Source organism: Elgaria multicarinata, chromosome 2 (genome assembly GCF_023053635.1).
Source record: "Elgaria multicarinata webbii isolate HBS135686 ecotype San Diego chromosome 2, rElgMul1.1.pri, whole genome shotgun sequence".
Taxonomy (NCBI): Eukaryota; Metazoa; Chordata; class Lepidosauria; order Squamata; family Anguidae; genus Elgaria; species Elgaria multicarinata.
Window position 1 is genome coordinate 86,339,023 of NC_086172.1, and position 27,636 is coordinate 86,366,658.

The 27,636-nt window shown below is 39.9% G+C and overlaps 2 protein-coding genes across 2 annotated transcripts in view; both read left to right on the plus strand.

Annotated features, from left to right (window-relative positions):
- EPS8L2 (EPS8 signaling adaptor L2) overlaps positions 1 to 11,434 on the plus strand; it is a 110,634-nt gene extending 99,200 nt beyond the window's left edge. Inside the window, exons 16-21 of the mRNA XM_063117080.1 lie at positions 358 to 469; positions 1,895 to 2,011; positions 3,129 to 3,267; positions 4,549 to 4,726; positions 6,274 to 6,406; positions 8,248 to 11,434. Of these exons, the coding sequence (XP_062973150.1) occupies positions 358 to 469; positions 1,895 to 2,011; positions 3,129 to 3,267; positions 4,549 to 4,726; positions 6,274 to 6,406; positions 8,248 to 8,319 (751 nt within the window). The 3' untranslated portion in view covers positions 8,320 to 11,434. The remainder of the gene's footprint in view (positions 1 to 357; positions 470 to 1,894; positions 2,012 to 3,128; positions 3,268 to 4,548; positions 4,727 to 6,273; positions 6,407 to 8,247) is intronic.
- A 3,451-nt stretch (positions 11,435 to 14,885) lies between these two features.
- On the plus strand, positions 14,886 to 27,343 carry TALDO1 (transaldolase 1). Its single transcript, XM_063117093.1, has 8 exons — positions 14,886 to 15,105; positions 22,310 to 22,433; positions 22,720 to 22,827; positions 23,678 to 23,809; positions 24,124 to 24,299; positions 24,442 to 24,639; positions 25,411 to 25,556; positions 27,034 to 27,343. Exons 1-8 carry the CDS (start codon positions 15,009 to 15,011, stop codon positions 27,064 to 27,066), a joined length of 1,014 nt encoding a protein of 337 aa, XP_062973163.1. The 5' UTR covers positions 14,886 to 15,008; the 3' UTR covers positions 27,067 to 27,343.
- The last annotated feature ends 293 nt before the right edge of the window (positions 27,344 to 27,636 follow it).

Genomic DNA, 27,636 nt, shown 5'->3' on the forward strand with positions numbered 1-27,636 from the left:
CCCTCCTTATTGTTTTACTATGATTTTATTAGATTGTAAGCCTATGCGGCAGAGTCTTGCTATTTACTGTTTTACTCTGTACAGCACCATGTACATTGATGGTGCTATATAAATAAATAATAATAATAATAATAGAATCGTGGGTGTGTCTTAGGTTTTTTTTTCTGTTGGTGGTACTGAAATTAGTGTGCGTCTTACAATCGAAGAAATACGGTAAGCTTGCGTTGCTCAGTTCATTGATTTATCTATTGATTTAAACATGCCATGGTAGATTGCAATCATTACACCATTATTCTTTTATTATTACTACATGTAGAGGAGGCGAGTTATAATAATTCCTTTGTGCCTTTCTTTCAGGAATTTTGAGGCACAGGGAATGCCCCAGTCAAAGAGATATGCCAAAATTCAATATGACTTCACTGCTCGAAATGCCACTGAACTTTCAGTGCAGAAGGAAGAAATTTTAGAGGTAAAAGAATCAATCCAAGATTCTTCCTAGGCCCAGTCTTGCAAATAATTCTTATGGTGAAAATAATGGTGAAAGGGGGCGTGTTTAATCACCCTTGCTGTGCGCTGATCCTTCTGTCCCCTCTGGCAGTGGTGCTGTACAAAAGCCTTTATTCTTCACGACTGCTAAAAGAGAGAGCCTGCACTGTGTGAGCGGCATCCATAGCTTAGAAACAAAAGTTATGGTGGAGGGAAGCTGCACATATGGCTCCCATTCTAATAAGTTAGGGTGACCATATGGAAAGGAGGACAAGGCTCCTGTATCTTTAACAGTTGCACAGAAAAGGGAATTTCAGCAGGTGCCGTTGGTATGCATGCAGCACCTGGGGCAATTCTTTCTTCATTGCAGAGCAGTTAAAGCTGCAGGAGCGATACCAGAGTGACCAGATACAAAAGAAGGACATGGCTCCTGGCAGCTTTAACTGTTCTGCAATGAAGAAAGAATTTCAGCAGGTGCTGCATGCAAAAACCTGCTGAAATTCCCTTTTCTATGCAACTGTTAAAGATACAGGAGCCCTGTCCTCCTTTCCATATGGTCACTCTAAATAAGTAGCTCTATAAAATTGTATTGGGAGGGAGCTGAAGGTGCTGACAGAAGAAGAGGGCAAAGGTGGATGGAAATCTATGTACTGCTTATTAGCAAGGCCTTCCTATAAGCCGGGGGTGCAGAACCTCAGGCCCCAGGGGCCAAATCCAGCCCTCCAGGGTTCCAAAGAAGGGACCACCCCTTCCCCTGCTCCTCTCCCAGAATTATCAATCATTGGTGGCTTTCTGGCTTTTGTGCAATTTCCCCCCCAATTCTAAAATGGGGAAAAGCCTCCCCCCAGGTTTAGCTACTGGCAGTAAGAGCTTTAAACTAAAATATGCTGGGGTTTTTTTTGTTGTTGTTGTTGTTTAGCCCCACCAACCCATGGAATGTAGTCCCCGGGGTCTTCTCTGAAAGAGGTTCTGCACCCTGTTGTAAGCCATGGTGTAGTAGAGCCCAGGATCAAAGCACTGGGACGTCTTGATGAGCAAGGATGATGACATCATCTGACAGACCCCTCAGCTTTCCCTGTGTCCTCCTGAGCTTAGTTGCGATCCTCATGGTAGTGGTTGCTGGGGTGAGCAGATGGATTTTCCCAGCAGCAATATACTGGGAGTTCTCCCTGTATGGTTGCAAAGTATTTTGGGGTGGCTTGCTCTTGAATGGGCCTTTAAGACCCATTCGCTTGACAAAACATCTACAAAAAACATATAATTCAGAGAGAGTAAGGCGGGGAGGGGTACACTCCTTGGGAGCATGGGTGTGGGGACTGTCATGGTGAGCGCCTGCACTTCAAAGAAGATATTTAAGTCCTTTACGACTTACTTTTTCTCAGCAGCTGAAGTATTTTTCTATTCACAGGTGTTGGAAGATAATAAACAGTGGTGGAAGCTGCGAAATCGAAGTGGGCAGGCTGGCTATGTCCCATATAACATCTTGGATCTGGTGAAGGTGGAGGATTATGGATCACTTGATCAGGTCAGATTTAGCTATTGGTTAGCTACAATGAGGCATTAAGCACTTATTTAAATCAACGCCAAATCCCATAGATAATATCTACAGCCTACAGCGGTGTTCCTCTTCAAAAACAGGCAGGCTAGACTACAAACTCCTCTTAATTATATATGTGTTTGAAGAAATAATATATGTGCATATATACTGCATTACTGCTGCAGGAACCTCTTCATGCATGCATTAATTAATTAATTAGTTACAAGGTGTTCAGAGTGGCATATGTGGTTCTCCCCTTTCGCCATTTTATCCTCACAACAACCCTGTGAGGAAGATTAGGTTGAGAAAAAGTGACTGGCCCCAAATCACCCAGTGAGTTTCATAGCTGAGTAGGGATTTGAAACCTAGCCCTAGTCTGATCCTCTAATCACTACCAGTTCCTTTAGATTAAGGGGAAATCATGTTTCCTTACCAGGGCTTTGCTTCCTGCTTCTCTTGCACAATTGTAATGGGCAGCATTATATGGCTGGAGAGCGGTGACCATGTGGTCTATAATTAAAAACTTCCTCACCTCATAGCCTTGAATGACACAACACCCTCTAGTGTGTGCTTTGTAGTACAAAAGAGAATTTCAGCAGGTGTCATTGGTATGACACCCTCTTCATCACAACAGTTAAAGCTGCAGGAGCTATACTAGAGTGACCAGATCCAAAAGAGGGTAGGGCTCCCGCAGCTTTAAGTGTAGTGATGAAGAGGGAATTTCATCAGGTGCTGCATGCATACCGGTGACACCTGCTGAAATTCCTTTTTCTATGCAACTCTTAAAGATACAGGAGCCCTGTCCTCTTTTTCATATGGTCACCCTACCAGATGGTAGATGGGAATCTCTGGGATGAACACATAAATGACAGAACAAAGTAGAGACTTCATTGATGGTGCAAAAAGCCCAGAGAGCTTTGGCTATTGGGTGGTATAAAAATGCAACAAATAAATAAATACAATAAAAAGCTAGCAGAGAAGCTGTGACAATTTAACTCTTGTACCTCCTTATCACAGCAATAGGGCCTAGAAGATGGCAGTAATCTCTTTGTGTACTGAAATAATAAAGGTAAAAAAACACCATTGTACTTCTCTTATTTTGTAGAGTAATCAGAAATACAAAGGAGACTTGAGTCCAAGGGGAACTGGACCTTCCAGCCCCTCACACAAATTACCTGCCAGCTATGCTGGGGACAAATGGGGAAGTGAAATGTTAGCCCGTAATTCTCCTGATGCCAAAGAACGTAAGTACACAATGCACTCTGAATTGCATTTGCATTCTCTTTCCCTCCTTATTGTTTACTACAACTTTATTAGATTGTAAGCCTATGCGGCAGGGTCTTGCTATTTACTGTGTAATCTGTACAGCACCATGTACATTGATGGTGCTATATAAATAAAATAATAATAATAATAATAATAATAATAATAATAATAATAATAATAATCTGAACAAGCTGCCTCCAACATAACTTCATATTATACAGTCCAAAACAATACTAATCTTTTAGCTTGAACCAGGAGTCCCCAAACTTTTGGGGCTGGTGGGCACATTTGAAATTTTGAGAATATCTTGCAGGAACTCTCACAAAATTGTTGCCCTAAAGGAAGCTTGCCTGTTCACAAAATGTCTGCCGTGGTGGGTGTGGCAAACTGGTGATGCAAAAAAGGGAAGTAACTTGCCCAAAAAACTAAGTATGAGGCCACTCTAGCCAGAATGCTCCCATAATCCCATTTGCTCATGGGGAAGTGAAGGAGGCCTGCCAGGGGCAGGATGTCCATGGAACACAGGCCTCTGGTTATGTGGCTGAAGAATTCTTTGGCTCACTCAGCAGCACAGGGGTTTGAAGAGGCAGCTCCCATCCAGCCCTCCAATCTCCTGGTCCTCTATGCTCACATGTGGTGACCTACTCACTGCACCGTGCCCTCCTCCTACCATCTGCCCTACCTTATACTGTGTGAGTAGGTACTCATTGCCCTACTAAACTGCTGCCCTTTCCCCTCTTCTTCATTGTGCAATCACTGGGCTCTTTGGACTTGGGATCCCACCCCTGGCCATGACTTGCCTCACCCAATGTTCCCCTGATCTCTGCTTGAGCCCCAGCCATACCTCCATGAGTGATACTGTGGCTTTCTTTGCCATCCTGTGCCTCTCTAGATGATTCACACTGCAAGTCTAATAGCTCTAGCAAGCATGGTCAATGGCCAGGGATGTTGGGAGTAAAAGGCATGCTTGTTATTTTTTGGAAGGAATTTTGGCTTTGATGTATTTATTATAATAGATGGAAAATAAAATATTTAAAAGTGGCCTTGTTTCTAGTAATGAGTGGTAGCTTTTGTTCGTTAAAATTTTTGTTTCTGTTCTCCCTTCACTATATGGAAGCCTATGATAATTTCATAAGATACAGATGTCTTTAAATGTAATCAATGAAAAAGAGGTGATGGATGGCTAATTTTTTTAAAAAAAGTGATTGACAGCCCTAGTGGTTCCTCCCAACCCTTTAATGTGTATATTCTGTCTATAGAACTCATTCATCACATGGATGAAGTCAATGATGAACTGCTGAAAAAGATTACCAATAGCAAAGTCCCTCAAAGAAACTTTAAAGTTGAGAAGACGCAGCATGTCCATGTACCCATGACTTTTGAATCCAATGCTGAGCAGGTCAAAGCCTGGCTGGAAGCAAATTCTTTCAGCAAAGGGTAAGTTGCTGTTAACCTCTTTCTATACCTCCTACTATTCTCCTTCCTTATCCTGCTCCTTATTCGAACATCGTGTGAACTGACCTGGGACAGCAGAATGTACAGTTTTCTTAACAAACAGATTATGTGTACAGCAGGGATATTGGGGACTCAGAGAATTCAGAAGCAACCAGAACACTGCATTCCAAACCATATCTTCTTTTGGACTACACTTCCCTGCTGACTGGGGCTGATGGGAGTTGTAGTACAAAACATCTAGAGTGCACTATTTTAGCACGATGCTTTAAAAGGTAGCCTCCTGAGAAAGCCTGACAGGAAGGATTGTTGCAGAAAGGCAACTGCAGCTGGGGAGCAAACAGTCTTTTGAGAATCAAACTGTTTATGGTTGCTTTGCTGAATTGCCATATCCCCCAGTTTGAAGGGAATGTGCCTTGTGTAAAGGGCATGATATAAATAAACGTTCTGGCTTACCATGCTCCAGGATTAGCGGGCAGACATTGTTTACTTAGAAGCCCTTTGAATTAAAGGGAAATCTTGTTTCCTTACCATCACTTTTCTTCCTGCTTCTCTTCCACATTTGAAATGAGCTGAATTACAAGGGAAGAGAGCAGCAACCACATGGCCTGTAATTTAAAACCTCCCTGCTCATATAGTTCAATAGGACATCACCCTCAAGTGGGCATTTTATAGCACAACTTCGACTGCACAAGGCAGGAAATCCTGACATATTTCAGAAGAATTGGGGTTTCCAAGGTTTGTTTTTAAACAGAGGTAAGGAGCAGGAGACACTCAGGAGGCTCATAACATCATCAAAATGACCTGCTAACTTCCGTGAGTGGCCAGGCACAAGCATGCTATAAATCGCACATTTAAAGAAGCCCTTAGACTTCCAAAAGACTTTTGACAAAGTCCTTCACCAAAGATTCCTGAGCAAACTTAGCAGTCATGAAATAATTTTTGTGAACCGCCCAGAGAGCTTCGGCTATTGGGCGGTATAAAAATGTAATAAATAAATAAATAAATAAATAAATAAGAAGAGAGCTCTTCTTACAGATCAGTAACTGGTCTTAAGTAACTAAAGGAGCCAGTGTGGTGTAGTGGCCAAAGTGTTGGACTGGGAGTCGGGGTCATCCTATGAAACTGATTGTCAGGAGATTCAGGACGGATAAAAGAAAGTACTTCTTCACACAGCACATAATTAAACTTTAGAATTCACTTCCACAAGTTACAGCAATGACCACCAATTTAGATGGCTTTAAAGGGGGATTGGAGAAATTCACAAGCAATAAAGCGTATCAGTGGCTACTAGTCATGATGGTTTTGTGCTACCTCCAGTATCAGACACAGAATGCATATGTACACTAGTTGCTTTGGAACATGGGCTGGAGAGTGCTTTTGCACTCATGTCCTGCTTGTGGGTTTCCTGTGGGCAGCTGGCTGGCTACTGTGTGAATAGGATGCTGGTCTAGCATGGCTTTTATTTTGTTCTTATGTCTCCCAAACTTAGTAAGAATTTAAATAGTGCAACTTATTTAATGTTTTCCCAGGACTGTAGACCATCTTGGCATACTGACAGGGGCACAACTTTTCTCTCTGAACAAAGAAGAACTGAAAAAAGTGTGTGGAGAAGAAGGTGCCAGAGTGTATAGCAAAATCACAGTGCAAAAATCTTTCCTAGAGGTAAGAAGTATGTCTGAATTTGGTTTTTAAGGTAAAAAAAGTTAAAAGTTCCAAAGATGGCAAACATTTTAAGGCTATACACAGACATTAAAAGAAGGATGGCGAGTTCATAGCACCGGTTACGTTCCTTCGAGAGAGACCCCAAATAAATATTTAGAGAATATAAAAGCAAGTTAAAAGCCAGGGCTACCACTACTTGCAGCTATATACTATAATAAAGAATATATATTATAGAATACACACACACACACACACACACACACACACACACACACAATTATACATAATTTAAAATACATTATTTAATTTTATTTAATTAAATGTTGGATATAATTAATTATATACAGATATAAAATCTGTACATAGTTTTTATTATTAGTTTTATTGTCCCCCATGCTGGTTGGCCTTTCCCCTCCCTGTTTGTTTGTTATTGTGATTTTAGAATGTAAACCATATGGCAGGGTGTTTTATATTCTGTTTTATTTTGTTCTGTACAGCACCATGAACGTTGATGGCGCTATATAAATAAATATTATTAATAATAATAATAATATCCCATATAGATTATATATTATAACGAAGAAGGTAAGATGGTGATGCTCAGAAAACACACCCAAGCAAAGCACACACCGCATCAAGACCAAACAAATAAATCAGTTAAAACACAACAAAAAAACCAGCATAAAAAAGACAAAATGTACACACATGCACATGCAGATATGTACAGCACAGGCAAAACACACACACCTCACTACCCCTCCCAATTTCAAAAGTATTTTTTAGGTGCAGGGAGCCTTGTAGGTACCAAGGAAAGTGTCTGTGGGCACAGCTGTGCCCATGGTCACCCCATTGGAGATCCCGGGACTATGGTATATGGCTCATATGATTCAGGGCACAGTGGTTACCTGGAAGGGTTCTAGGGTTTCTAGGCATTTTTTCCTGTTTAAATATGCATAGGATTGTCCTAAGTTAACAAATATGGTGAGAGTTAAAGGGATCCGCAAGAAAATAGGTTAACAGTAAAATAGCATCTCATTGTTTCCTTTTGGAGTTCAGGTTGCTGAAAACCCCTATACACTGTTGGGTTCAATCTATTATTTTTTTTAGAATTAACAATTTAAAATTAACTGTAGTAAAAAAATTAGAAACAAATCATCTAGTTGTGAATAATTTTTCCTTACACTGTCCTTTGGTTATTCTAATTTTTCACTGTAAGAATTGGGTTAACATCTTAGTATTGTTAAGATATGGTTACTGAAGGTAATACGTACTAAACATTTAAATGCATTTCCTCTGGAAATTGAAAAAAAAAGTAGCAGTAAGAAGCAGGAAGGCAGACTTCCCCAACATGGCACCCTTCTGATGTGTTGGACTACAACTCCCATGATTCCCAGCTAGCATGCCATACTGATGGGGATTATGGGAGTTGTCATCCAGGACATTTGGAGGGTGCTACTTTAGGGAAGGCTGCAGTAGGGCATTAGTCAGCATTTCCCAGCTATGTTGTAGGGTTAAGCAAGGCATGAGGTGGTGACAGAAAACTTGCTTTTATTTCAAAATGTTGCCGTAACATCTGTCAAGGCCTTTTGTAGAAAAAACAGATATGAAATCTTTAATTTTAGTGTGCAATGCCAGATCATTTCTACATGTCACAGTGCTGAGCTTTCACCTCTGTTCCTTTCATTAGTCTTCCAACTAAAGTGTTCCAAAATTACTGCCAATGATACAGCCATTTTTAAAAGAAAGAGATAATGCCAATGTAACTGAATGTCTTGAAACTTTTAATTAAGTTGAAGAGGGGGCTATTTCATCACATTCTTCATCTTTTGCTTTTATTCCAGAAAAGCAGGGGGGAGTCAGAGCTTCAAGGAATCATGAAGAGACGCCAAGAGAGGATTGATTCTGCTATTTAAATTCTGTCTGGATTTTTTCCCCAACTCTTAGTCACATACACCTACTTGCATAAAAAAAGGGAAAGAGAGCAAAAATAAAGTAAAATCTCCCATTAAAATTAAAAAGACAGCTGGGATCAATTGCCATCCAGACTAGTTGTTCCTTCAGCACTGTTGATAAAGGGGAAGCTATGCTCCCCTGCTAACATGACTTTGCATTGGGAGAGAGGTTCTAGTATTGCATGAAGTATTATTTTTGTATCTCTATATTTTATACATAAACATGTGTGTGAAGTTCAGAGCATGAGGAGGATCAGAATTCATGTTCTAAGCAAAGGCTAGATTGAAGCAATATGACCTCAAAGTAATTCATGTTTCCTGTATGGCCTATCACTGCTGTGATAAAGCTTCACGGAATGGGGTGGAAATACAGATATAAATCTACAAGAATGTTCGGAGGCCCTGTGTTTTGAAGATTACATGCTCCCACATCTTTTATTGTATTTTTGTACATAACACAATAATGCCTGGATTAGCCTAACATGGGGGTCGAAAAACCTGGCAACCAAAGGGCTGTCTTCATGGCGCCAAGTTGGTATTGCGTTCCTCCTCGCTTACCCGAGGTGGCATTCAGGTAATCCCTATGCCGAGGAGGGTGCATGGGGTTTCCGGTGGTCATCCAGGTACTAGAGCTGCCCCCCCCCCCTTCCTGGCTTCCTGCAACTAATCCCTGGTCACCTTCTGCTAGGACTGCCCCCTGGATTGGCCACAGGGCGAGGTCAGACAGCAGAAGAGCCGGGGTGATCTCGCTCCCACTGAAAAAAAATCAGCGTAAGTCCCTGACTTTTTTTTTTTTTACTGTGCAGCTTCATTGAAAAGCACCTTGGTGGCTACAAATCTCTGGCTGCTGAACTGACACAGCGCAAATTCACAGCCACTGCGTATATAGACAGCTGAAGTCACCTCTTTATTTCCAACAAGGTGTTTACTGTTTTTATATGCTGACAAAAAGGCACAGAGAAACTATCATGTACCAAGTGTATTCAGGGTTCGTCCAAGGGCAGTTTTGAAATAACCATTAATTGCTCAATCCCCACAAAAAGTGATAGCATGAGCTGAAGGTGATATCACTGCTTTCCAGGTGAATATACATTCTGAATGTACTTTGTAGAGCTTTGGAAAAGTGATTGCACTTGTCCCTTCCACACCCACAGACCCTGAAGTGACGATATGGAGCATCCATTAAGTTTCAGTAGCTGACTTAGTTAAATACTCAAATTACCATGTAAAAAGGAACATGAAGATTTGTAGAATAGATTCTATCTGAACTGGTCCTTAGCAATGCATATAAGAAACCTTTATTTCTTAGTGACTGGTATAAGAAGACACCTAGCTTTCCCAAAGTCCCTAACAGAGCAATCCTTTACATGTCTACTCAGAAGTAAGCCCATTGAGTTGAATGGAATTTGCTCCTTTGTTAGGATTGCATCCTAAATGTCACTCCCTCTAATTTACCCATTAGGCCAGGCTTTAGAATGAGGGGCTATACCTTTTGCTACATGTAGATGTATTGCAACAGTTAGTAACTAAATAGTGGAGTTGAAGCAATTTCTCTCTCTCCATAATATGCTGATTTCTTCAAAGTAAAGGGGGCAAGAGGGGTGAAATGAACTGAAACTTATTCAAATTTCCAGATTGGCAAGGGTTTTTCTACTTCATTTACCTGTTAACCATTGAGGATGGGTAAAGATTAGTTGTGTTTGTCTTGGCATACATCCTTGACTTAAAAGGCATAGTATTGCCCAACTGATCATCAATCACTAATCAAAAGATGAGACAGAATATGAGGTTAAACTCCAAGCTGATATGTTTTCACACCATCTTGCCCTGAGTGTATTCCAGCTGTGTAATTTGCTTTAATCCAGGGAATCACATTATATAGCTTATGAGGCTATTGACTTTGGGTCTAGGGAATATTGTAATGAAGCTTTTAATTTTAAAAAAGATCTGGTCCATATGGTGAGGAAGAAAGCTTGAGAATATGCATACAATATATATGTGTAGTACATATATATGCAGAACCCATGAGGCCATAAAAAGGCACCCCAAAATTTTATTTGTGTAATTCTTAGTCAGTTTCATGTTGCTTGAATAAGTGTTATCAGTTGGTTCATCATGCTAAGATGCAGGTGCCACTCTATGCCCCACTGTTTACACAGCCAATTGTCTTCTTTGAATGATTAGATACAAGCCAAACCTCATAAGCAGTAGTGGCTCTCTGATGCTTTATCCTTGTTCTGTCCAAACTGACCTCTGCCATGCTCAGTTTGAAACTGCTTAGCTCAGCATTGTAAAGTATGCAGTTCATTTGGGACAGCAATCTATGAGAATAGTTGCAGCTGGTGTTGGTGAATAAAAACTCTATTTAAGCTTTAACACTTTAGCACATCTGGAAATAGAAACCTGTATGAACAAAAATGGCTGCTAGATATTATTTTACTTTGATTCTGGAAAACTGGAAATGTATTTAAGCTATAGCTGAGTCCTGCAAATAGTTTTAACATGCAAATTGTACATGGTATGAACTGCCCTATTAGGCTGTCATTTCCCCCCATAGAAGTTCTATTCCTCTGCATGCCTGGAGAATTTTGCAAGACCAAGGCTTTGGGAAACAAAGACTTCACTGCTAAATGTTTCTCCATCTATAATTATTTGTACATTAGCCACAGTGGTTTTTGATTATCTGTACATATATATGTATAAAAGGTTCTTAACAAAAACTAAAAACAAACTCAAAAATTATGAAGCTACAACTACATGAAAATTTATGTTCTCATTATATATTAGATTTTAAAGGTAGCTGTGTAGATATAATTTAATCACACTTTTAAGAATCAGAATTGGTATAAAGTTATATTATATATGAAGTTGGCAAGTATATAGTCAGCAGAATATGCACTTATTTTTGTTTAACTGTAGATCAGACTTATAGGGCAGACAAAGGAAACAAAGTGGTTGTTGTATGGAGTAACAGTAACCGAGGTCCAGCAAAATAAAACAAAAACACACAATTCTGAACTTGGAGGAAGAATAAAATACAAATGTAACAAATAAAAAAATTGTTCTGTTTTTAGTTTGTAATGTGTGTTAACATTAATAGAAGTGGACATTCAAATAGATATATGGTGAACACATTTTCAGAGCAATCCTATGGATGAAGGGAAAACCAAGGGCGTCTCTACACTAAGCAAAAATTCCACACCCTTACTGGGTCTTTGTCTCCAGGAGGCTTAGAGGGCTAGGGTGACCATATGAAAAGGAGGACAGGGCTCCTGTATCTTTAACAGTTGCATAGAAAAGGGAATCTCAGCAGGCCATCATTTGTATATATGGGGAACCTGGTGAAATTCCCTCTTCATCACAACAGTTAAAGCTGCAGGAGCTATGCTGCAGCTATACTGTGATCAGATTCAAAAGAGGGCAGGGCACCTGCAGCTTTAACTGTTGTGATGAAGAGGAAATTTCACCAGGTTCTCCATATATACAAAGGACACCTGCTGAAATTCCCTTTTCAATACAACTATTAAAGATACAGGAGCACTGTCCTCCTTTTCATATGGTCACCCTATGATAGGCACAATACAGTGCTTTCCTCCCCCTTGTTTTTGCCAGTTCCTTCCCATATGTTTCATTCATACTGCCAAGAGATGACACTGCTATATTACACAATTTAGATTTATTACCACATTTTTGGTGACTTACAAAATGGCAGTTTCCCACTTGAAAACAACCGGCGAAGCAGTGGAGGTTGACAACATCAGGAAAAGGACTTGGAAACTCCCTGAATGAACAATCATCAGTGCACAATAAATACCTCCTGTAGAGACAGCCCAAGGGCAGAGGAGCTGCTTTTTCCTATGCCCTGCCAGCTTGTGATGGCAGAGCAGAAGGTGCATGTGTGGCTTTTCCCCTCTTTTATTTGGGTTTTTATGGCTGTTTAAAACAAAAACACATCGTTTCGCTTCCACTGCTCCCAATAGGAAGGAAATAAACACTGCTAGCACAAAGGCTGGTGTTTTCCATCCGATCTGGGAATAGGTGGGGTTTGGATCCTTTGACTCCACAACCTCTCCTGGCATGCCTTCTTTTTATCCTCCTCCCTGACATCTGAGTAGCACCGCTGCAGATCTTTCCACAGGTAGGTTTGTTAAGTCAAACCTTCCTCTCTGCCCTCAGAAAGGGAAATCCAAAAAAACTATATTTCCTGGGATGCACTCGAAGAACCATAGGATTGCACCCTCAGTGAATTACAAGCAGACCCTGCTTGGTAGTACTGTATTGTGGCCACAGATGCAATCACAGAACAGTCATATCACATACTAGTCGATGGAGCAACTAGTACCTTGATCAGAGCCAGCCCAAAACAGAAGCCATCTGGTCTAAATCTTACTTCAGGAGTTGTGGTAGTGTTCTCCAAAGCACCTGAAGCAGCTGGCTAGTTTAGGAGGCCCATTGCAGGCATTGTGATACACACAGCAGTTCTGTCCTCCAGTGGGGAATGGCCTGGGGCTCAGCAGGAACAGCTATGAGGGCTTCTGCTGCCCCCAAGCATCTGCTACCCAGGTTGGTCAGTCACCACTAGGGTGACTGTATGAAAAAGAGGACAGGGCTCCTGTATCTTTAACAGCTGCACAGAAAAGGGAATTTCAGCAGGTGTCATTTGTGTGCATGCAGCACCTGGTGAAATTCCCTTTTCATCTCAACAGTTAAAGCTGCAGGAGCCCTGCCCTCCTTTTCATATAGTCACCCTAATCTAGAGTGTTGAAATTGCAAACACCCCCCAGCAGAAAAATCCAGATGATCCAAAATGGCATCAAAAAGGAAATTACACGGTAATAGAACAACAATGTTATCGTGCATGGTGAAAAGAACCAGACTTTCCCCATACAAAAATAAAACGGGGATCACAGCAGGATGGGTATGACGTCATGTGAGTGCCGTGCTGCAAAACTAGACACCAGGCATGTCGAGAGTGCGTTAAAACACTGGCGTGATAGAGCTCATACAAGTTTTCATCTTCAGTTTAGTGTTAATCTGCTGGAAGTGAGGGCTTAATCATGTGAATCATGGGCATCCAAAAGAAATGCCCAGGATTTGCACTCATCCAGGTTTTTAACACAATCTCAATATGCCTGGTGTCTTTTCGCCATGCACGATAACATCGCTGCTCCATTCCCATGTAATTTCTTTTTTGATGCTATTTCAGGCTGTCCCAATTTTTCTGCTGGGGGTGTGTCTGTGGAAGGGTGTGCATGCAGGGCAGTCTCACTGACAAAAGCAGAGCACACCATTTCCTTTCCTCATCATTCTCCTTGGAAACACCTGCTGGATCGTTGGTATGAAGTTCACTGAGTTCGTTCCTCCAACTCAGTTTATAAGGATCCTAGGGAAAGCATTGTGTGTTCTTTTTCTCTCCCCACCCCCTCCTAAGTTTTACAGTGCAACATTACTTAGTTAAAATGAGGATAAGTAGACCTGGCCGTGGACATGTAAGGGGTTGACTTTCCCTAATTCCTTAATCAAGTACACCATGGCATCATCACACCATTTCAGCCTACTAGAATTGCATTCAATTGCATTTGCACAGAAAAAAAAGGGGAAAATAAGAATTAGGGCAGGGAAAGGAACCAACATCCCACGACCATCTCCAAAGTCTCTCCCAGCCACAACAACCAATGAACTGCAAAGGGAAGAAGAAGGGCGGAGACAGGGCGGTATGTTAGCGATGCGAGCCCGCACAGGTGAAAGGATGCACACGCTGAAATAGCACAAGGCACACACGTGAAAGTGATCAGCGCTTGATGGAAGCGGATATTGAAAAAACTGTAGTGTACTGGAGCTCTATGTCCTGCTTTGTTGGTTCCTGGTTAATAGCTGGTTGGCCACTGTGCGAAAATGGAGTGCTGGACTAGACGCATCCTTGGTCTGATCCAGCAGGGCTCTTCTCATGTTTTATTTTTGTGTATTAGGATGTCATTAAGGGCACAGGAGCAGTGTGAAGTGAAGCGTAGTGGTGAACCGTAGGAAACAACTCCACAACCAGCAGAATAGTACATCAAATAGTGCAGTATAAGAAAGGATTGCAGGCGGGGAGAAAAACAATCCTGAATTATAACAACTCGCTGAATTTCCTCACGCGAAACTACAAATCCAGAATGGAGGAGGAAAAGGCAGAGGAGAAAAGAAAACCCGCTCAGGCGCATTTTCCTTTCCTGTACCCCTCCATTCCCCGCCAATGATTGGTCAATTCCGTCGCCTCGCAAAACTGCCATTAGTTCTGGCCCCGCCCTCTCATCCTACGGTCAGCTACACTCCCTGATTGGCTGTGAAGCCGAGAAAAAAATGCCGCGCGGGGCGTACCCGCCCGCTCCTGGTTCGCAGTCTCGCGCACCACCCTCACCTCCTCTTTCTCGCTCTGGTTTAGCGCGAGCCCATGAAAGGGGTGGGGTGAAGGGAATGGGGAAGCTGGCTCAACGGCGGCGTAGGCGTTTGCTTGCCTAACTCCACCCCGCCCATCACCACCTCCCGCTTGTCACAGCCTTCGGTGGCGCGAGCAAGAGGAAGGCGCGCGCGGTCCAACACTTCCCCCCTCGAGGGTATATAAAGGGTCTCGCGAGGCGCAGCCGCGCCCCTCTCTCTGTCCACGGGCCATGTCAGTGTCCCCCGTGAAGAAGCCGAAGATGGAGTCGGTGCTGGAGCAGCTCAAGCAGCACACCACGGTGGTGGCCGATACCGGGGACTTTAACGGTGAGGAGGCGCTGAATGAGGACCCTCATTCAGCCGCCCGAAAGCCCTTCCACAGGGCGAGCGAGCAGGCTCCCTCTCGGGCTTGGAGGGCGACCGCAGAGCGCCCTGTCAAGGCCGCTCCCGGCTTGATTTAACCTTCTTGCTCACGACCGGCCTCTTCCGGGTGCGCTGGGGAGAGGAGAGCCACCACTTTCTTCCCCCTTCTCACCGCCTCAGGTGGGAACGTCGTGGCTGTCGCTACCTGTAGTGAAGGAATACTTAGAGGAATAACGTAAAACAAGTTTTTTTACAGTGCGGGGGAAAGGGAGGGTGGGGATCAACCGATCAGATTAATGTCAGCTCCTCCAATCACGCTGCTTCTGTGGAAATGGGAATGCCACCCTCCCATCTTGCTAAAAGATGAAGAAGGTCAAAGTTCGGCCTCCTTAATTTGCGTTGCTGATTTTTTGTTTGGGTTTGCGCTTAGTGTCTGTGTGAATCTTCTCTCCTAAGCCTTGGATCATTTCTTTAAGATAAATTATGGTAGTTGAAAATTTAACTGGCCTGACAATACCATGCAGCAAAGTCAAACCCTCTGTTAAAACGTTCCAGGGTATATCCCTGGGTTTATTTTGGTTCATGTAAACTGGATACAGACCTTGAATAGGGCCACATATGGTAGTTTTACTCTTATCTTATCTGCAGTGGGTGTTGCTGCAGCTCTGAGAAGCAATCTATAGGTCGAAAGGAATCATTTATTTGAGTTCTCGTAAGAACATAGAGCAGTGCTGGAACAGAAGCCTATCTAATCCAGCCTTCTGTTCTCACAATGGCTAACTAGATGCCTGTGGGATTGCTGTCCCAAATGTGAGGTACTTTTTCAATGAATTCATGTTTTGACTTGCTAGTTTTTATGAAGCTGCCATATATTTTTTCCTTATAGCTGCCATGTGAAAGCCTGTTTGAAAGGCTTCTGAATTAAAATTTTAACTCCTGCAGTGAGCAACTACAGTGTGTACTCAAAATAATAAATGTGTGAGGAAAAGTGAAATGAGAATTTCTGCTTGGCTTGTGCATGCTCCACGTCTCTAAGATGCTTGTCAGTCAAGGTGCTATTATTCAACCCCAATGTTTACTTTTATGCCCACTGAGTTGGAAACTGTTTAAAAGACAACAAAACATTGGATTACTTGCAACATGTAGAAAACCTTCATACAACTATTAGACATTGCTGGATTCCCGTTGCCCTACACCTTCAATAAAGTTGCTTCAGGGAGTAAAATGAGTTGGATTTTGATTTGATATTAATCATTATTTGCTCTAGAAAGAGTTTTAATTTTAATCATACCTTACTTCATCACCTGAAAGCACATATTGGGACACAGTTTAAGAATTGTTTCTCTAAGGTACAATTCTATATTTAGGCCTTTGAAAGTCAAAGCCAACGCTGTGAATTGTGGCCAGGAAGCAATTGAACAACTCATCTGGAACAAATGAGACAGCTTTGGAATCACCTGATTTTTTTATAAGTACTCTCCTGACAAGGGCTTGAATACTGGTATGATAACCTACAGTAATACTTTATTCTGTGATTCCTAGCTTATACCATCCGGTGGTAAGAGGAACTAAATTCAAACACAACGCTATTCAAACATATATATGTATTACTAACCTCCAACATTTCATTCCACAGTGTTCTGTATTCTGTTTCGCAGCCTCATAGGCTTTGAAAAAATTGACACTTAGAGAATGCTACTTGTGATGTGTGACACAATTATGTCACAGTGACCAGATTTGGACATGTGTTATTTAACCCACAACGAGCCGATGGATTGCATATCCAACCGCCACTTTGGGGTTGTTGTATTTTGTGAACCCAGAGAGCTTAAAACAGACTATGAATTATGAGAAGGTTGCTTAACCTTCACATGATAGTATTGCAGAAATAGTATTGCAGCAATGGGTACTAGACTGGTTGATGAATTCAACATTCTTGACCCAGAATGTAAGTTGTCTAACTCCAAAGTTTTGTCTTTAACTTTTATAGTGAGTATCTGCTACTCAAAGAATGTATTATAGCAGGAAAGAGGAACCCAGTTAAACAAGCTGAGAATATTTTGTAAATAGTCTTATGAAAGAGATTGAATTCTTTCTGTTACTTCACAAGTGATTGCATCTGCTGATTGGTAGTGAGTTAGCAGGTTGAAACAGGACAAAGTCCTCTGCAGATTATGATTAAGACTTGCAGGATAGAAGATTACCCTTTATGTATTGTTAAAGGTTTAATATTACAAATAAGAAATGTTTCATAAAATTTTCTTTAGATTTGAAGTGGAAAAGGGAAAGGTGAGCGTATGGCAAAGAGACTAGAGCTACAACTTTAAAATATTGATATTGGGTGTATTGCAATTATCTTGTCAAATAACTATCTTCAGGGATTGACAGTACAACATACGGTCTCATGACTGGTGAAAGTAACTTATTTGTCAATTGTTGGAAACCAATTTTGAGCTCTAAGCCTAACCCTAATGTGTAGATTTACTCAAGAAACATTGCATAATTTCTTTAAGACTGTCACATGTGAGGATGGATGTATTGCATCTCTGTGGTTCCACTTGTGCAATATAGGAGAGAAATTTAGCATATCCTCCTTAAGTTAGTTTGGAGATTATTATCAGTACAAAAGCATTTTCGTTTACAATATGCACACTCATTAATACCTAGCTGTAGTTTCTCCATGTTTGTATGTAGTGGCCTATAGATTTTCAAAATGTTTTCACGTATGTTGAGTTTTGTAACAAGAATTTTTAGAGGGTGCACTTCAATAACATTTGCTCCCATATCATTACATTACAATTCCAGGATAGGAACTCTGCTTTTGGTATGTTATATGATTCATCACATTAATATGGACAGAACAACAGCAGATCAATGTTTGCAGTTTGTTCCTTGAACATATTTCTTGAAGAATCTGTGTATTCCTTTCCTCCCAAGTCACTTTGTTCTACCCTATGGATGGCTTCTACTACATTGTGAAATGTTTGGAAGATGGGCATTTTCTATGTCTTTATGTGGCCAGAATGGCAACTAATGGCTATTGAGAATATGTTGAAACCCTATGATCAAAAATTAATTCACTAGTATAGGATTAAAAATGCAGTGGTGGCACCCCTTGACTAGTGCAGCAGACTTCTAATGGCATGCATGCATCATGTGTAGTACACATGGCCAGTTAATCATAGAAAAACATCTAATGTATATGGCTGCCAAGGGCATTAGGCCTTGGGCCATGGGAACCCAACCTCAGATCTACATCTTAGGGCCTCTGATCTCAAGGCCCTGAGTGTCCATTGATGCTAATAGAAGGTTTTTTGCTTAGCTTAATTGCTATGCAGGAGGTGATTTTCAAGGGAGATTACAGCTGGGGAGGAAGAGTTAGCCCTCCTTCATAAATGCTGCAGCCCTGTAACCCCCCCCTAATCCCTCACTGCACAGCAATTAAGCTTAGCAAATGTTTTTTTTTTAATTGGTTTGGGATTATCTGGGACAGGGTGCAAATTAATTGAATTTATTTTGAGATGATTTGAATGGGAAATTAATTGGACGGCTTTGCCTCCTGTGAAATTTAAATATTTCCTAGAAATAATTTCTACATTAGCATATATAGACATAAATTGACATATGTATTGTATATGGATTGGTGTGCTGTGGGTTTAGGGCCCAAATCTTTTAAATGACTAGCAATACCGAGGCTGAAAATTTTAGTCAGTGTGGGACTGAAAGCTCTTGTATTTATTGTGAAGTTGGTATGGCTCCATCATGAAACTCGAAAATGCATGGTTAAAGCATGCATTTCCTCTCCCCATGTTATTCCTGATCATTGTTTCTAACCCTATTTTTTAAAAAAACTTTGTTTAAACTTCACCAATCTGACAAATTGATCAGGCCATAGGTTGCCTATTTTTGCCCTAAGCTAGATAAAGTGTGACAAGTTGTGTCTTACATATGTTTTAGTGCAAAACACCTTTATTAATGGTTATAGCATTCCTCTGATGGTTCCCAGGTTTATTCATGAACTGAGAACTGAAGACAATATAAGCTTGGGTGTGTATTTAGCAAATCTGTAGAGATTGTTCCTTGACAGATGAACAACCAAAATGAATGGGCAGAAGGTAAACTGATCCTACAATGGACTACTGACCAATTTTTAATGGCCTACCTAGTAAGTAGTGGTTGCTTGTATTCTTGTTAAAGCAACATTTAAGCAGATTATTTATGCCAGCCCTCTACAACCTGGCACCCTCCATATGTTATGGACTTCAACTTCCACCAGCTCCAGCCAACATACGGCTAATGGTCAGGAATCCTGGAAGTTGTAGTTCAAAATGTATAGAGGGCACCAGGTTGGGGAAGGCTGAGATATGCCTCTCTTTTGCAAATAGATAACGAGAAAATATTCTGGTTTATACATTCTATTTACTACACAAGCTTGGAGTCAACCTACATATGAACTACAAGAACCTTCTTTTAAGGTGTTGATGTGCGATCCAGTTCATTTATGGGTTCTGCAAATAATATTAACTAGATCACTGAGCCTATACAACTTACAAAATTGGTTAGTTTTTCAGAAATCAAAGGTAAATTTATTATGTTAATCTTAGTGATTAAAGAAAACTGAAATGAATAATGAGTGAAGTGTTATTTACTTGAACTTACAGTGACTAAGCATTTTTGTTCCTTGATGTCAGAAGGTAGATAAAAGGTTTAGGTTATAAATTCACCTACTTGAGGAATCTCTTTTATGATACACAATGTACATATGCTACTATGCAGTATAAAGCTGAAATTTGCATTAGGGATGAATGAGGTGAAGGAAGTAGGGAGGAGACCATTGTGCCAAAACACAGGAAAATCCTTCAGCTTGCATTGATCAGTCTATACATGTATGCTTGCATCATATACTTCCCATAGACTATGTAGGTTGAGGGGTTAGATGCCTCTTCAGCATAATGAAAACTTGAAGCTACGTCCTGTTCAGTCAGTTGCTGTCTCCTGCAAAATGAAAACAGAATTATGGGTTTGTGATACTGTAAATGAAAACGTCAAATGGCATATGGTACTGAGATGCGGAAAGAGGGGATGAAGTAAATGGAACTTCCTCATTCTTCATAAACAAGGAAGCTTACACAGCAGTTTGCATAACTAAAGGTGCAATCCTATGCCTGTTTTTTTTTAAAAAAAAACAACTCCCAGCATTCCCCCAACCAGCCATTGTTGAACTTAATTAAATTTGTTTCTCAAGTATGTTCATACCCAGATACCTAAGAAGAGGAAAAATCTAAACACTAGTTCTACTATTTTCTCTATGATCTGGAAAAAATGTTGGTTAAAAGCAAGTTTGTGCTAAAACCAAGAATTGACTAGATGCCACTTTTAACCTGGCATATCAAAAAAATTCTGAGTGAGCTGTATGTGCAAACTGTTAAATAGCATTTGTGGCTGTTGGTTGCCTGTGTGGAAAAGCTGAAACATAGGCATTGATCATGGTCCTAGTTTAATGGAGCATTACTTCTTTGGACACAGATAAATCCTGATGTTCAAAAAAGCATGCTAAGTTATTCGGTATCAAACCTGCTCTTCTATAGGAGTGTTTTGCAGGAAGACATTACAAAGTAGAAAAGTTATCCACCCCTTGAAACCCAATGACCCTGTTCACAAGTAAGGAAAACACATGGGCTGTCTGGGAGTGAGTGGGCATGCTGGCTCCTGCCCGCTGCTTCCACTTTGCATCTGGTTTATGGTTTGTTGTTGGGCTAAAAGTCTGAGTTGTTTCTCCTTCAACAACCCAGAGTTCCAGGTTTGCATATAAACTGAATAAAAAACGGAAGTGACCAATGGGCAGGAGCCAGTAATAGTGCAGCCTTGACCAACCATGACCAACCTTGACCAACCATGAGTTAAATAACCCATATTTGCCATTATGTGCGATTTATAGCGCACATAAATTTATAGCGTTAGATGCTTGATAGGCTACAGGAAACAAGCTTTAATTTGAATACATTTTTTAAGGGTTGAACAGAATTACATCTATTTGTATATTTGACCAAGGTGAAGATAATGGCAGCCAAGGTTGTTTTAAAACAGTGTACTGCCTTGATACATTTTTTTTTAGCAGATAGGGCAGTATGTAAATGTTAATAACAAATACATAAGTCTTTCTACAGTGAAAGAGCCAATGAAATCATCTGTGCTCATATTAGCCATCTTTTTTGCATCTTGGAATGGTGTCTTAGGTAATCTTCAAAATACAATTGTATGTTGAGCCTGTGTGCTTGGTAGAACTGTTTTTTTTTAAAGTTTTCAACAGTATTGTCTTAAACTTTTTTCAGTTATCAGAAATAAAAGATATTGAAAATGGATTATAAATTTTAAAATTAAGAAACAACTTTAAATTCTTGAAAACTTGAGCAGGACTGCAAACTGTGACTAGTGTAATGGTTCATAAGTCACTTCTATAAACTTATATTAATGGACTTCTCTTAACTATGTGTTAAAACTAATAATTCCTATTTTTAACAACAATTTTATTACCCTAAGAGAAAGTCATATATTTTATTATTGAACTTTATGACCTATTAACCCATACAAACTTCTACTAGCAATCTTTCTAGTGTCTACATAATTCAACTTGCTTTCTTCTATACAATGCCCTTTGAACTTGTTTTCTTCCTTTTTACTGCTAAGCTTTTTGGTTAGGCTTGGTCTCTACACATTCAGAAGCATAAGGTGGTGGAATCTGCAAGTGGTAGAGCAGGTGTAAAAAATAGTAATAAATCCTTGTTTTTGTTTTTTAAAAAATGCAAATAGAAACTAGCGCATGCGATAGAAAATGAGCTAGACTACAGCCTCCTAGTTTTCTACAGGCAGAAAGGTGGTTTTTGTGTGTGTGAAAGAGTAGATTTAAAAAAAAAATGCTTATAACCTGCAATCTGAAGCAGTACAGTTTTTTCTGCCCACTTATAAATCTATCACATCAATTTGATGGCTTTGAAAACCAAATATTCATCTTCTCCATGTAGTGGGTTTTTCTTTTTATTGATTTTACTTTGTGTGATGCAATAAGGACTAGTGCCACAGACAGTTTCCATCTTGTTGCATATCCTTAAGTAAATTAATTATTGTAAAGCTGGCTAATCCATTTTTATTGGCTGATTTGTTTCCATAGCTATTGAGGAGTACAAGCCTCTGGATGCTACCACCAATCCATCCTTGATATTAGCTGCGGCCCAGATGCCAGCCTATCAGCAGTTGGTGGAAGATGCCATTGCATATGGGAAGAAACTTGGTGGGTGAGTAGCCCATTAATGTTCAGACTTGGCAGTTATTATTTATAGAGTTGTTTCCCTTAGTCTCTGCTGTGTTTTAATTTAAAAAGTCATGGTTTCAGCCTTCAAGTAAAGGCTATGGCTGACCAAGAAAGATCAAGATCAGAACATAGTACAAACAACAAGATAACTGTTCCCAATTCGGCTTGTGACCTAGGAATTTTTTTTTTTGACATCCTATTGGCATCACATTCCTGTATACTTTCCGCCTCAGTATTCATAATTCTCTTTGGTAATTATATATTCTCAGGTCAGAAGATGATCAGGTTACAAATGCTTGTGACAAGCTTTTTGTATTATTTGGGGCTGAAATACTGAAGAGGATTCCTGGCCGTGTATCCACAGAAGTAGATGCAAGGTATGAGCCTCCTGAATTCATTTACGATCTGGTTATCTATCTGTAGATAAAGGACTGCCTTCTCTTGTATGAATGTGCTTACTTGGTAAAGTCGTCAGTGGAGTCCCTCTACAGCCCAGGCTACCGACAGGAAGTTGCACTTAAGTTCTGGAACTTCCTGCCATGGTTCCTGCTATCTTTAAAGATCTTCTATTATATGGTGAAGATCTTGCTTTTTTGCAAGTCGTTTGACTAAGACAATTGTCAACCCTGTCTTAAGCTGTTTGTTAATTATGATGGTGCTATTTTTGTTTGTTTGTTTGTTACTGTTTCTAGGGAATTTTTTTTTCTTGCTATTTTGTGATGATATAACTTTAAAAAGGTTATCTACCTTAGATTATTTCTAGGGAAAGTAGGGGATGATGATGATAAACAATGGCACATAGACTATATTGCCATGAGTACACATGTTGGGATCCTATAATTTGCTCCCAATTTGTGTGCAAATAGCAAACTGCATACATGCATGACTGTCACACAATGATGTACGTAGACGTAAGAAAAGTGTGTACTTTTATGGTGGTAAAATATGGTGAAGCAGCCATTTGATTCCCTAAGTTGCTGACATGAAGCAAGTTATTTTGTTAAAAATTTTGTATTAACATTCTATTTAATTGGACAGAAAATGCAAATTTGTTAAGGCACAAATGACAGTAGTGACTTTCTAACCATAGAATCAGTACTCCTTTCTAGATAAGCTTTATCACAACTTCTGTTTCATGAAGAATAATGCTAAAATGAGTGCTATGAGCTAAAGGCAAAAAGATACGTTTTTGTAATGTATATTTTTTTAAATCCTTTTATTTCAAAGGTTGTCTTTTGACAAGGAAGGCATGGTTAAAAGGGCCAGACACTTCATAGATCTTTACAAGGAAGCAGGAATTAGTAAAGATCGCATTCTCATCAAACTATCATCAACATGGGAAGGCATTCAGGCTGCCAGGTAAGTTTATACCTGGTGCATTAATACAACACAATTATAAAATAACCAATTGATGACAACATAATACCAACTTCTCTGTTCCTACCTAGATTGAAACCCCTGTACCTTCATTTCTGTTGTTAAATTTAGTAACTTTTTTCTAGTTGGGAGTTATAAGTGAGGCAAATACTTACAAACTATTAATTTTAAAATTTAGTAATGATTTTTTTAAAAAATTATGTACAAGTAGTAAAATTCTGTACCCAGACCTACTTCATCACTGTAAGTGTAATTGTTGAGAAAAGTAATTGTTTTAAAAATATTTTTTTTAACAGGATTCTTGAAGAGCAGCATGGAATCCATTGTAATTTGACATTGCTATTTTCCTTTGCTCAGGCTGTTGCCTGTGCAGAGGCAGGGGTCACCCTAATTTCTCCTTTTGTTGGGCGTATTCTGGATTGGCATGTTGCAAATACAGACAAAAAAACCTATGAGCCATTAGAGGACCCAGGTAAATATGGTTAACAAATTAAGATTGTGACATGAGCAAGCTGAAGTTTCATTTAGAAAAGAGTTGAAGTCTGAGAGTTTATTCAAAATTGAATAATTTTGATCTAATATTGCTTTTTAAAGTTACCTATATTCCTTTATAGGGGTAAAAAGTGTCACTAAAATCTACAAGTACTACAAAAAGTTTGGCTATAAAACTATTGTGATGGGAGCTTCTTTTCGAAACACGGGAGAAATCAAAGCACTGACTGGTTGTGACTATCTCACCATTTCACCCAAGCTTCTGGGAGAACTCAGTAAAGATAGTAGCAAACTAACGCCAATGCTTGGTGTCAAAGATGGTAAGTTTTCTTCTGTAAACATATGATGTGATACCGAATTTATTCTATTGAAGAGGACTTAGTAGAATTGTCATCCTTCTTAATGTGTAAGGATTGAACTTTTGCTTAAGTACTTTAGTTGGTTTGATGAATTACTACCACAGTGGTCTTTTTAGTGTTCTCTAGGACTCTAGTTTGATAACACTTAAAGAATCTGGCAACAGAACTGTAGTAATTAAATACCACATACTAATGGGAGATTTTGGAAAAGTCCCCAGAGCTGCAATGGGTAGAATAGGTTCATCTGTGGTTTATAATATTTTTCTTATTATTACATGTTCTTTCAGTGTCAAATCTCTAGTTTACAATGGTTCACTCTAATCTTTTTTTTTTAGTTGTACCCTGTGTTCTCTGGAAAAGATGAGAGGGGGATAAACTATAAATAAATCTCCCATATATTAGAGGATTTGACATTGTGTGTAACTAAAAAGTTTCCCATAGCACTCTTGGTGGTTCATCTTTTGAGCACTGAATGCTCAAGAGTGCTTAGATCAGTATGTTGCAGAATAATATGCAGTACAACCTGCTTTGGGGCTGAAAGCATACCACTAACAAGGAAATGAAACTCTCAAATGTATTTTCAGCTGTGTAAAGATGAACAGCTGCAACTGCGGTATTACCATTTAGCTGAATTATGATTGGGACAATTGGGCATCCATTGAGAGCTGTTCTATACAAAAGGATTCGCCCACTGTTCTGAAATTAGATAATGTCATGTATTCTTCAATGCAGCTCAAGCCTCTGACCTAGAAAAGATCCATCTGGATGAGAAGGCATTTCGTTGGCTCCATAATGAAGACCAAATGGCTGTGGAGAAATTGTCTGATGGAATCAGAAAGTTTGCCGCTGATGCAGTTAAACTGGAGCGGATGATAAAGGTAAAATTAAGAGTATTTTGTCTTGGTATAGAACTACTTCCCACCCTTAAAATGGCACATATTGGCACATGATGCTACTAATATAGATATTATGGCATACCATGTTGGGCTTATTTACAGCTTCTGTTGCACGCTTTCACTCCTACGTGTTACTAGGGTGAATATAAATGTATAAACTATTTGACAGAACTCACTACAGGCTAGTTTTAGCACAAGGTTGTTGATCACTAATATCCTAATGTTATTGTGGAATGATTCACACATGCCACATTTGGACATAACAATCAACCATGTGTTAATAGTCAACTCCACAGATTACTATTATCATGTCATGTTGGGAGTACCCACTAAATAGTCATCTGTGCAGTTGACTTAACACATGGTTGACTATTGCCCACCCCTCTCTGACCTCCGGCACTGGTTCCCATGAGAATCCACCTTCCTGCCAGGTCCCACCACTGTCAGGACCTGGCACAAAGGGGGATTCTCATGGAACATGCTGTCCCTGGGTGGGGTGCTGCAGGAGATATCCTTGTACCCCCATACTCTACCACTTTGGGGAGAATGGGGAGGGCAGGGCGCAAGCAACTTGACAGCCACAGGGGAGAACCTTACACTCCATTCTCAGTGCCCTGCCCAGGGAGCATCACCATCAGCACCTTGCCATGTGCTTCCCAGGACGGCTGACACATGCCTATAGAGCCCTGCTGCGCAAGAGCAGCAGGGGTTTCTGCCGCTCAACTCTGTGGGCATGCAAAATAGTCAACAGAGCCTGCCACAATAATTAACGGTTGTGCAGATAGTCAACTCTGCACACGGTTAATTATTTGTGTTGGTCATTTTGTGGAAATAACCGTGGTGTGAAAAAGGGTCGCCAGATGACACAATAGTCAACAGTTAACTATTAAAGCAACAGTTGACTATTGTGTCATCTGAACCCAGGTTATGTCTAGAACTCTTGAATTAAATGTCTAGAAAAAACTGGGGTGGTTGAAATTAGTTTCAGATATTTTGCCTTTTCTTTCCTAGAACTCAAAAACCTTTGAACAGTTAATTTTAATAGTTTCAAAATCGTAACAATGGTGCTGATGTCTAGGAGCTAAGTATTCTTCTGAGTACGCAAATATTTACTCCATGGTTGGATTTGTAGGTCTGTAAAATGTAAACTCAAAAGCTGGGATTTGGAGCCTTAACACTTGAGTGATAAAAAGTTCTGAAATGTTGTTCCCTTGAAGATTAGAACTCAAAAATATGATGTTGGTCTTGTTTGTTCTTTCCCCATATTTGAAACTTTATTTGCCATTATAAGCCTACCAATTTGAAATGGAAGTAATGTCAGCTACTTACTCAGTATTGCAAGTGTATCAATTCAAAACTGACACATGCTAAATTCTTCTGGATTAGACCTCAGTGACTTGTATGATTTGGGGAGGTGTTAAAAGTTTGATTTATTTCTCTGCTCTTTTTCTCCTTTTAGGAACGAATGTTCAACGCTGAAAATGGAAAGTAGACACACCAATCTTCTTGGATGCTGTGTGGATGTATAAATATTAACATGTTGCATATGAATGGTTTTTCTGTATTCAAGGCTTTTTGTATGAATTTGCAAAGAAAAAATCTTAATGTTCATGGCGTTTTTATACATCAAAATTCTGACTGTTGTGGGAATCCAGTGGTTGGGTATTACAAATAGTTTTTTCATCAGGATTGTAAATTGTGAAATGACAAGGACCAATTGAAGAGAAGTGTTTTTGTCCGAGATGGTATTAATAAAAAATTCTAGTATATCAGTGCTTCCGCTACTTATACCTTAAAACTATAGTAGGTACTATGCTTGATTCCCACTTCCAAGGAAGAACAGCATGACACCTTGCATCCTTAATGAGGCAAGTCCTAAATTTGAAGGGAAGCTGTGTAAGGAATTTTGATAAAGCTAGTTGAGAATGTTATACCATAAGTGACAATAGCTTCACAGAGCTAGGGCAGATATTTTTTTCCATAAAAAAAGAGCATAGATTAAAAACTTGGATCCTAATGGTTGATTTCAGACATCACACCATGATTTAAGGAACATTATAGT

Coding starts and splice junctions, on each gene's coding strand:
- TALDO1 (XM_063117093.1), top strand. CDS start 15,009: ATGTCAGTGTCCCCCGTGAAGAAGCCGAAGATGGAGTCGGTGCTGGAG. Junction 15,106..22,309: donor CGATACCGGGGACTTTAACG/GTGAGGAGGCGC, acceptor TTGTTTCCATAG/CTATTGAGGAGTACAAGCCT. Junction 22,434..22,719: donor TATGGGAAGAAACTTGGTGG/GTGAGTAGCCCA, acceptor ATATATTCTCAG/GTCAGAAGATGATCAGGTTA.